The 11,674-nt window shown below is 36.7% G+C and overlaps 1 protein-coding gene across 9 annotated transcripts in view; it reads left to right on the top strand.

The window, feature by feature from the left end:
* Positions 1-10,608, top strand: part of ena (ENAH actin regulator enabled) — a 125,417-nt gene extending 114,809 nt beyond the window's left edge. For 6 of the 9 annotated variants that reach the window (XM_070122087.1, XM_027379055.2, XM_070122084.1 and 3 more), the window contains exons 4-7: positions 1,326-1,597; positions 2,347-2,965; positions 3,244-3,499; positions 5,580-10,608. In XM_070122087.1, coding sequence (XP_069978188.1) covers positions 1,326-1,597; positions 2,347-2,965; positions 3,244-3,499; positions 5,580-5,608 — 1,176 coding nt within the window. In that variant the 3' untranslated portion in view covers positions 5,609-10,608. The remainder of the gene's footprint in view (positions 1-1,325; positions 1,598-2,346; positions 2,966-3,243; positions 3,500-5,579) is intronic. The other 3 variants (XM_070122088.1, XM_070122089.1, XM_070122085.1) reach the window with 1 other exon arrangement.
* Positions 10,609-11,674: the final 1,066 nt, after the last annotated feature.

Here is an 11,674-nt window from a genome sequence, read left to right as displayed (position 1 = left end):
TTAGATGTTTACATCTTTGCTGAATTGTCTCTACTGTATTCATTATTTTGAATGGATTAGGAATATTTGTTAAAATTTTGGTATAAATCATCTCTGGGAAATTTATTTAGAAATCATCGTTGAAAAAAATGATGGCATTTTCCCACATGAATGATATTTTCATATACCTCCGCTATCCATGAGAAAGAATACCCTACCTTATGCAACTAGCATTCATGATATTCACTAATACCTCATTAATACCTTTTATGATCAATTCCAATATTTTTTTTAGAGCAGTTATCCTCTTGAATATTTTTTTAAATAATGAAAAATCTGGGTTGAAATGACCATTTATTATACCTCAAACTAAACACACCATCATACCCAAGGATATCTAATCAATATTGGAATATCTAAGAACAGTTTAAGCACAAAAATGTATTTTTAACAAATGGTTCAGACATTTCTGTGCTCACAACAGTTATTTCTTGCTGGAAATGCATATGATGCTCATGTTATTTTCAGCACCAAATGGTAATCAAAAGCAATAATTAGCCATAGGCGTAGGAGAGGAGGGATGGAGACAGTGGCTGGAGTATGGATGGGAGTGGTTTCTTCTTGCTTCCTCTCCTTGCCGTATTTTCTTTCATAGTCTTTTCCAACTGCTGCATCACTAAATTGCACAATGAGGAAGGATTACCAAAAAGGGGGAAAAAACACAAGATAAGCTTAGGAGTGTAAATAATGCCCTCCTTTCCTCATCCTTCCTTGCTGGCCAAGGGAGCCTATGCATAATTGCCATATCGTATTGTGATATTGGTTTTGCCATCCATGTGTCTGATTCCAAGTGTTCGGCACAGGAAAAAACAACCATTTGTATGAAAACCTAGGTTCATAATGCACCATGCCCCATTTCTAGTCATTTGCGCAAGATAATTATGTGCTTGCCATAGTTATAATTGGGATTTTGATATATATACTATGTAGGCACTTATCTTGAGTTTTGATTAATTTTCAGACATCAATAATGATTAACAAATCTGCCAGAAAACTGATTGTCAACTTTTACCTAGTAATTTAGCAAAATAGGTTTTTCTCTGACTTCTAGATATTCTGATTTTGATTCTGTTTGCAGGAGAACAATTTGATTATATGTATTGATGCATATTTTGACTAAATTTCCAAAATAGTATTAGTTCTATAGCACTCTCTAACTGTTTATTATTTTATTTTTGATTAGTGACCCTATAATGTTACAGCAGTGTACACTTCTGTTTTATTAATGTATTTTATCAAGCTATATAATTGTAATGCTATAATAAGGCTGACATGCTCTGCTGCAGGTGCTCAACAATGGAGGTAATGTACGGCAAGGGCCCCCACCACCTCCCCCAGCAGCTCCTCCCCAGCAGGTGCAGCAACAGCAGCAGCAATTGCCACAACAGCCACCCATGATGACTCAGCCTCAGCAACAGTCTCAGCCCCAGTACCACAACCAGATCTACAACGACGAGGACATGGGGTACAGGTATGCTGATCCCCATGCCTACAACAACCACTACGAGAAAACCTACGACAGGACCTACGACAACTATCACCATTATCATGATACGCGGTAAAGTAAAGATAGCCTGCATCACACCTGCCCGGGCTGTTGATGCTCTCTCTTGGTGCACGGGCGAGGGACCACTACTACCACTACCTCTCTACTGATGCTGCGTTGATGCTGACTCACAGCTGCTCTCACTAATGGATGGGGACTGGGGTGCTGACCTGCTACACTTATCTGTTTCCTTGCAGTGTCATTTCTCTTGTGCCAGTGGATGAGTACTTGTAAAGTAAATATGTGCTAGATCTTTTCCAGGCATTAAGGGAAGTGAGATGGGAGTAGGAGACTGAAAAATGTGTAGGTAAAGCTGTTGTTTGTTGATCCCCCATAATAAGATCTCTGTAGACAAGTTCTCCTACAGTACTGCTAGACAACTAGTCACGCTCCAGGCTCCTCTAGCTGACGCTGGTGGTGGTATCCTTTTTATATTCATTTGAATATGTATTATCTGCCTTCCTTTATTTGCTATATTTTGTATTTGAGTTCTGCCAAACTGTGATGGAATCAAAGGTGTAAGTAAAAGCTTATTCATTTAGGTTAGCATTTCACTTTTTTTTATTTGTAGAGTTGGATTTCTTCTGTAAGATCCCAAGTAGTTAGATAGCAGCATGCCTCTTCTCTATCAGTAAGCTTTAGATTGATAAGATTAACACTGAAATCTTACTTGTTATTTTTTGATGTTTTATTGTTATTAGTGTGTTCTCTGTTTGAAGGCTATGATAAACTATACACTGATCATGTACAAATTGTTGCAGGACGATGACGCGAGAAGATGTAGCAGTGATGCAAGAGCGTCGCATGGCTGGCCAACAGAACATTGGAGCACCTCCACCACCTCCACCTCCTGGTCATCATCGCACCAACTCAGCCCCCAATGCGCCCCCAGCACCTCCAGGACCCCCAGCACCCCCTGGCTGTCCTCCCCCACTTCCAGCTGGTGGTCCTCCTCCTCTTCCCTCAAGTGGACCTCCTGCACCTCCAGCACCGCCAGTGGGAGGTGGTCCTCCAGCACCACCTGCACCTCCTGCTCCACCTGCAGGTGGACCTCCTCCTCCTCCAGCTCCTCCTGCTCCACCAGCTGCTGCTGCCCCACCACCTCCACCCCCTCCACCTGGTGGACTAGCAAGATCTCAGTCATCATCTGATGAACCAAGTGGGTTAGCTAATGCTTTAGCTAGTGCCAAACTACGTAAGACTCGTGCCCCAGACAGTGAGAGTACAGGCTCCAGCAGCTCTGGTGGCAGCATTGGACGTGGCTCAGGGGAACGGCCAGCATTAGGTGGTATGATGACTATGATGGATGAAATGGCTGCCACACTTGCACGACGCAGGGCCAAGAACAAGGACCCTCCTTCATCACCCACACAGTCACAGGTTGGTTTTTGGAAGGATATTGACATTGATTTGTTTTGATTTGAGTTTTAGCTAGGGAGATTTTGAATTTTGTTTTATTATATAAATGTGCATTATTTTTAGACTTGTAAGTAAAAATCAGATAATTCAGAATTAAAATAACTTCATATGATTCAATGTAGAAATAGTAATGCTTTCTTATACATGCAAAGATTGTTATTGATTTGAACTTAAGATAACCTTGTCTGAAGATGTAACAAGGAGCAGGAAATATTCAAGATATATTTACTCATCCACAGGACCCACCAAGATCGTCACAAAAGAGTCCTGGGAACACTTCCTCAACAAATGGCAAGACTGGACCTGAATCACCCAAGCCTTCGCGAAAGAGGTTTGGCTCCACCTCAGACGATGGAAGCACCCCCAGAGTCAATGGCCTTGGAGAATCATCCAGTGGTGGGGGGGCATCGTCAGGAGAGCTGGAGAGACTTAAAGAAGAGATAATGGATGAAATGAGGAAGGAGCTAGATAAAGTAAAACAGGAGATAATTGATGGTAGGCATGAATGCTTTCTGTATATATTTTATTTCAATGTTGAATATAAGTATTTGATTTTATCCCTGTGTTTAATCTTAAGTTTTGACTTGTAGTTATTAGCTTATAATAAACCCACACATATGGGACCTCTTAATGGTATATAGAGGGATATGAGAAAAGTCCTTTTAGCTCACAATGCTTCTCAACCTTGTCAGTAGGAGTCTATTTAACAGAAAGGACTAGAGTGAGCTATTAGTTAATAGTATTTATCCAGGATTCCCCTTAATGCAGTGGTTGCCAGCTTATGGGGCACAACCCTGTTTTGGGCGAGCAGTTCAACAAGGCTGTTGATATTTTCACAGAATGCAGTTTAAGAACTGAATGAAAGAAATGGTACTCACAAATCATTCTGTACATGTTGTAGATTCAGCTTGTATGGTATACTCAAAGTTTGATTGAGGTCACAGTAACTCCTAGGTGATAAGCTGTAAAGACTAATGTTGTTCAAGTAGGTCTCCTATAGGAAAGTGTTGGAAACTACTGCCCTAGTATTTAGAAAGAGATCAGCAACAGTAGATTTTTTCATGATATGGTTTGGGATAATTGACCGCCCTCTGTTATACAATGAAAGGTAGATTCTAGTCTCATTTATGAGGCTTTAATCTGATTATTCTTGCTGTCTATTTGAATAGTTTGGATGAATAACTCAATTGGTGGGTAAAAACATTGAGTTTGTTGTAATGTATGTTAATAGGTTTTCATAGCTGTTCAAATGTTGTAGTAAAAAGGGAAAAATATGTGATTTTCTTCACACATGGCAGTCATTGCAGGCAGCAGGTAGATTGACCTGCTGATGATCCAGGTTAGAGAAGGGAAATGTTTACTGTGGAAATCACAATTTAATTCTCAACACTACCTTATTATTTATGCTAGGATACATGTTAGGGCATTATTTGATGTGTGTCGTCTTAACTCCTTGGAATTGGATGCTTCACTACCTGTACGGGGGCTAAAATATGGGCATTAGGATTATTTGAGCAGCCACTCTGATGGATGTGTGGCTTGTAGGCTGGGCTTACATGAACACTCATGTGTGTGGACAAGACTCCATGTCTCCCCTTTACAATGTTATTTTCTCTTTTTCTGCATAAGTGTTCTTTGTTTTTTCCCATTTTCTGATGTCTATCTTTGTCATTTGATTTGCTTTATCCAGATATTAATAGACTGTTCTCCTTGTACAGACTACATATCTATTGGTAATCCACAACTTGGTGCAATAACAATAATAAGTAACATTTTGTTATTTAGTTTTTTTATATAAAAATCTTCTGTAATATAGTCTGTACTGCCAATCATGGTTGCCAGGAATAGGATCCTGTGCATGGAAATAGTGTCCTCCTTGGAGCTGGCACTCTTCCAGCCATTGCTCATGGATGGTACATTTCACACTTGTTTGTTGATGGAAAAAATGCAAAAGCCCCTTCCTAAATACCCACTGAGTTCAACCACCATCAAAGAGCTTTGTGCACTTGTGGGAAGTTATTCCTGTTACCCCTGCCTTCAGCTGAAATTCTCATAACAGCAAGTTTCTGTCATCCTGGCCCTCATCCAAATTTTCTCATGATGGTAAGTTCAGGCCAAATGATTTCATGATGTGATGGTCACATCATTCTGATTGCAGGGGTTATCATACTACTAGCCTTAAGAGTTAGAATTAGGATTATTTACATCTGGTCAAGTTATCCCTTGCTTGCTTTGTGGTAAGAAATGCACAGCTACAATCTTTCATGAAATAATTAAAGGAGCATCAAATTAGAAAACTGTGTTGGCAGCTACAATCTTTCATGAAATAATTAAAGGAGCATCAAATTAGAAAACTGTGTTGGGTTTGATGGAGAATGTTCAACAATCACTTAATTCCATAAAGTGACTTTAAAAGTTAAGCCCACAAAAGGAATAAATTTGACACAATGAAGTCATGTCAAATTACAGTTGATGAACATTTTTTCATTACTGTGAACTAATTACTTGTGCATTATAAATAAATTTTAATGTAATTTCATTGCAATGATTTACTAATTTATTATTTTACTTTCAGCTGTCAAGATGGAGCTAAATCGAAGATAAGTGTGATCCTGCTGTCAGAGAAATAGGAGCCCTTTGGAAATAGTGGCATTTCTCTAGGAAAGTCGCAATTACAGGGCCTACTTCATGATTTAGGGACCACTTACCTTTTCTTAATAGAGGAACTGATTTGGTACAAGTGAGGAAAAATCTGTACCATATACAATGCTCATATTTTACATTAATGTAAAACCCCAGGACATTATCAGTTGATACATGACCATTGTTATTGAAATGATACTATAGTTGTGTTTCCCATACTATATTATTGACCAAAGAAGGTGTTCTTGGTGCAAAGCACAAATGACTTGTGCTGTATTCCACACAATAGTCTATGGAACTGCAAGAGGATTAGCCTGTTTGTGTGGCTGAAAGAAACTTTTTAATGGCATTGTGGTATGTGTGTGTTAACAGGAGAGTGGCCTATATGTAGTTGAGTGGTGCAGGGCCACAAGCTGGCTATCTTGTGCTGTGGATGGACACATGACACATCCTACATATTATTCTAGCTAAAATATCAGCAGGGCTTTGATTAAAAAGTCATTTTATATGTTATTTGTGAGTTTAAGACAATGTGTATCAACATGGTTTTAGTAATATGGTAAGGCCTTTTTGATTTTATAAATAGAAATTACATGAAAAGCAAAGGTATTTCATGAAGCACTGCTTTTGAATGATATGTCAAGTTTCAAAAACTGACAAAATGTACAGCTCAATTGACTTGATGTAGTCAAAGGTGTAGTGATGTTAAGCCATGCTAGGTATACTCAGTTGTGTTCAGTGTGCTGTTAGTTCAACCAGGCATCAGAATGGATGAATGTGATGATGATGCTGACCTCAAACTGATAACATGGTTTTGATTGAACTTCAAAAAACACCAGTATGGACTTGGTGCATGATTTGCATTTCGTAGGAAAGATACTTTGTTTATAGAATTGGCTTCTTGTCTACTTTTGTACAGCCACACCTCTTAACTCACGTGCTTTATGAATGATTGTAAATGAGAGCCACACTGCCTATCCCATGGTTTCCTCCACATCAAATTTTGTACAAGCCCTGCCCCCTTGCACTCCTAAATCTTATGTACATAGTGCCCTCCTCACCCAGGGTTGGAAGGGCATGTAGGATCCACTTCCTTGGACCCTCATAAGCCTTTGCATTTAGTACAGTGTCAGTTTTCATACTCTTGCTAGTGTTTTTTATGCATTGTCATGGAATTATTACTATGCCACATTAGCATATATGATTATGATGGTGAAAATTGTATTACTTTTTTGTAAATATGATATGTAGATACAGTGGTGAATGTTAGTGGTAGTGCTTCTGTGGTCTTTGCTCACCTATGCTGCTGAACGGACTAGACTGAAATTTCTGAATTGTGCTCAAGTGCTAGATTCATCTCAAGTAAATTACATTTCGAAGATGAGTGAAGAGTCAATCCATCGGCACCATTTACCAATAGCAGCATTTGCAAGAATAGTGTGACATATAGTAATAAGGAGATCGATTAAATGTTATTGACTATTATTTTTACCCCCCTTTCCATATGATTTCCCCTGATTTTTTCTAAACTGAGTATTAGTGAGCACAGTTCAAGAAACAGTCCTGAAGAGTGCAGTTATCTGTATGCCTTGCCAGGCTGTCTCTAGACATGGAATACCAGGGTCAATTTGGTATCTAGTCAAGACTCCAGAGAAGATCACTAGTGAAGACAAAGTGTCTTTTATCCACAGGATGCATGTTGGAATTTCAAATAGCTGATCATGCAATAGTGCTACAATCTTGACAAATCTGTGCTGCTTGGTGAGTGTGTTGCAAAAAAAGCAGTTGTGAGTCAAAGCCAGTATTTTTTTTCTTTTATTTATATATATATTTTTTCCTTTTGAAAATTATTGTAATTCAATATTATTCTCACTATCATTGCAATTTTTATTTAATTAAAGTACTGTGTAAAAATAATGAAGATTCGTTTTTTAGCAATGCCATACATATGATGACTATATAACCCTTTACGATCACTTGCAGTGCTTCCATTTTGTTTGATGGTAATGATGTCTTTGAAACGTTCTCAAATATGTAAGGGATTTGACATATTTCTTATGATTTTAGTTATTATTTTTGTCAGTTGATTTCAAAAAGCAGGAATTGCCCTTCAATGTTCAGTTTTTCTACATTTATTGCAGAGTAAGAAGAATGCAAGAATTTTTTTATACATCACTAATGCACTTACATATAAACATGCAGATACACAGGTACACACAATGCAAACTCAGTGCACACAACTACATTCATATGCAAACAATGGGAAGGAGAGTGATAACATAAAGAAAAGTGTAACATATATTTATTTAAATGCTGTGGGTATGTGAGTTGAGTGTGTGCGCATGTATGTGCTTGTGCATATGATCATGCAATATTGTGATTGCTTCAAGGTTTGTCTTTCTATTCAGTTTTATTCATTTTAGTTTCATGCTTTTTAGGGTAATGTAAGATATATTTCATATTTAAAACTACTGGCTATCTCATGTAGTTGAAAATAAAGCACGATCCAAATGAAAACATTGCACCTTCTAACATAATGGCAAAGAGACCACATAAGGCATAGAGTTGGAAAGTAATGTTAGTTGTATCTCAGACGGATGGAAGGCAAAACTTCAAAAGGTTCAGAATTCCTAACCCTCTCTAAGGACTCGGTTTCATTATAGCCAGCTATATTTGCTAGGTGTTGAAGATCCTCTTAGTTTGCTGGTACTTTTCTTGCATGTCAAAGGAAACAGGTAGTGATTGATAGGCCCCATTACTTAAGTGCACTTGACCTGGTATGGTTATTGTTAGCACTTTCTGAGTGTCTTCGGATGTGTGTGATGCATCATTTTTTCTCTTTTTAAGTATTATAAGTTGCCAGACTAAAGATGAAATAATATTTTATTTATAATGTGAGTTTTGTTAAATTGCCAATATTTCACTCTTTAATTATGTGATGAGTGCTTTTTTTGACATAGACAACTCATTTACCTTATTTTGATGCCAAGCAGTGTCAGGAGGTGAAGTATTGTGAAATTTAAGAAAACACATTTTTACCTATGGGAAGTTAAATGCCCTTTGAATTTGATTTAAAAATGCTTACATATATGAATTTTTAATTAGGAGAGATTGTCACAGAGGCCTATGTTTCAGCAAATAGTCATGTTTTCCAGAATTATGTTGTAAAGATGTGTAATGTGAATGGGTTGGTATATATGGATATTTTTAAGATGAAATAGTGCCCTTAAATATGTAAATTTAATATTCATTGATTTTTTCATTATTTGGAAAAGACAGAACTTGGAACAATTGAGGTATTACAGATTCTTTAATTATGGTAATATACTTTGGCCATGGTTAATGAAGCTTTTATATTTACTTGCATATAAAAATAATGTTGAAATTTTAAAACAAGGTTTATGGAATTTTTCAGTTATTTGTGTGTTTTGTACTAACTTTATCAGAATGAATGCAAATGAAGCATATTTGGAAATCTGCTTAATGATACATGATACATATCTTATTAGACCTAAAAGAAAATAAAACTTTTGATAAATGGATATTCAGGAAATATTTTGTATGAACAACATACATGCTGGCAGTACAGCTTTTGACTAATTGTCTGCAAGCATTTCTGTGATAGGGTCAGAGGAGTCACTAAAAAGTTTTTTTCAGCAGTGAACTAGCTAGTGCAGGTTGAGAGCTACACCGGCATTTTGCCAGTGTTTGTTAAATAAGTGAAATGTCTTACACATACCCTGCAAGAGGGATGGGATATTCTTAAATGTGTTTAGAAGCTCATTGTGTTTGTAGACCATCCATGTTCCTTACCTGTGAGTCTGAAGTTTTACAGTGGCATATGTGTTTTGACTGCCGGATATTGAATGGCCATGGTTACATCCTGCTTCTTGACTATTTTTTTTTTACAAGTCTTTTATCAACATTTTTCATTGCTTTTTTCCCTAGGGTAAATTATTTATCACAGTTTCTTTCCTAATATTTTATATATAGTTTTAATTGTATCCAATTATGGTATTTGTAGTACTGAATAATGAAGTTGATCTTTGCTACGTTTACAAAATCCCAGAAAAAGACAATGTTCAGTGTTGAAGGTGATGCAGAGTCATTTCTTTCCCTATATTATGGGTTCTATTCCTTCAGCAAGTGATTGTCAGTATAAATGCTTTTTTGTGCACAAATGTTTGTGAGGCTGGAAAGTTGTCAGTGCGTGGATGAATATTTTAAAACATGGGCTAGTGAAGCGTTAGTTGTAACAACATGGTTGCACTGAGAAGTGAGATCCCCAACAGGTTTAATTGCAGGACATAAAAAGCTGGAGTGAGCAGTACATTAGCGTTGGTAATTTTCATAAAAAGCGTCTGCTACAAAGAGAAGGAGCTTGGTGTAAGTTCAATCACATTTAATCCTAATTTCTCTGAATGTGCTACAGAGGTTTGCTAATAAATACAAAAATCTTTATGTGCAATAAATAGAAAAGCTATAACCAGCCTTAGAGTTTGCCAAGTGGGGATAGAAGTAAAATGATTATGTAGTATGATAATTTGGGATGACTGGAAAAGATGCAATGAAAACTTGGCAGTATTATCAGTAGTAGCATATCAGTCAGGGGGCACTGCTCAGTGAAGTTACCTTTGTGATCTCAGGCAGGGGTCAGGACATGTATGACAGTATTATGACAAATTTGAAGACAAAGAACAGTACTCTTTGCTAAATGTTTTTTGCTTAGGTAGAACCTTAATTAAAATTATTCTTCCTTGCCAGTGCTTTGTTAGCTGATCATATTTTGCTAATATTGTTATGAACATGTTTAAGCAAGAAAAGGTATGATGTCAGCCAAGTCCTAGCCTGGCCCTACGTGTCCTGACTGCCTCCACGTTGTACGCTCTCCAGCTCGTGCTAGCATACCAGTCCCATCTTTGATATGTATTCATATGTTCTTAAATAAAATATACAATGTCTTTTGTATTATTTTTAATGATCATCAGTTCTTCCTCTTTGCTACATGAAATGTAACAATTAACTATGTTATTTCCACACACAAAAAGGAAAGGTAATTACTCAAAAGGGGATGAAAGTTTTCCATTGTCTTACCTAAATGTTCCTCTAAGGGAAACAATTTTTTTTTTTTTTTTTTTTTTTTTTTTTTTTTTGAGAGGTAGTTTCTGCAGTATACCCTTTATCATTACTTGGAGATGTCAAAGCTTGATTTAAAAAGTGGCTCATCAGTTTGTGAGTTGTGAAGAAAAGTGAAAATATATAAAAAGTTTTGAGGAGAGAAGGAGATTGTCTTGTGAGCTGTATTCAGGATGTAATTTTTGACTAATGAAAATGGGCTGAGCTCATTCCAGTCTTAGTGTGTTTTCATTAAAGCAAGTGATTTTTATCGTATTTTGTTTGTCAAGAAACTGAATCAATATATTCGCATTTGAAATTATACAATCTTAATTTTTTTTTCATTTGTCATTTTACTTTTCAGTGAAAATTCATCATTATAAAGCAGTTTTGTGCAGTGGACTAAAATATGAACTCTTTGTTATACTGCATTAGTTCATCAGAAATTCTTTATTGTTTGTATAGTGCTTAACCCACCTATCTGATGGAGACTTCAGTTTTGAGTAATGGTCATATTTTAGTCTAAAATTTTGATTTAGTACTCGGCTCCTCAAAGTAATGTTTATTTGTAAAGATATAAATATATTTTTGCCATAATTCTCAACTGAAGGGGAAACGTGTTAAAAAATGGACCAAGAGTAATGAAGGCATCCTGTAGATTATCTGTCGAGGGAAAGAGACATTTTCGAAAATTGTCAAAAATAATAACCTGAGCAAGGGAAAGATTTCTTTTAGTATATATACTAAATTTACCAACTCTGGTCACTTCAAGTTCAAAATGGGTCTGAGCTGCACATGTGTTTGATCTTCGAGATGATACAGATCCCTTACTATTTTCTTTTGCTTTGCTAAACTGAATGATGCACGAGGATATGTATTTCAATGGAAAATAAGTTTACATGAAAGTTTATG

Source organism: Penaeus vannamei, chromosome 5 (assembly GCF_042767895.1).
Source record: "Penaeus vannamei isolate JL-2024 chromosome 5, ASM4276789v1, whole genome shotgun sequence".
Classification (NCBI taxonomy): Eukaryota; Metazoa; Arthropoda; class Malacostraca; order Decapoda; family Penaeidae; genus Penaeus; species Penaeus vannamei.
This window is presented reverse-complemented; position numbering and strand designations above follow the sequence as displayed.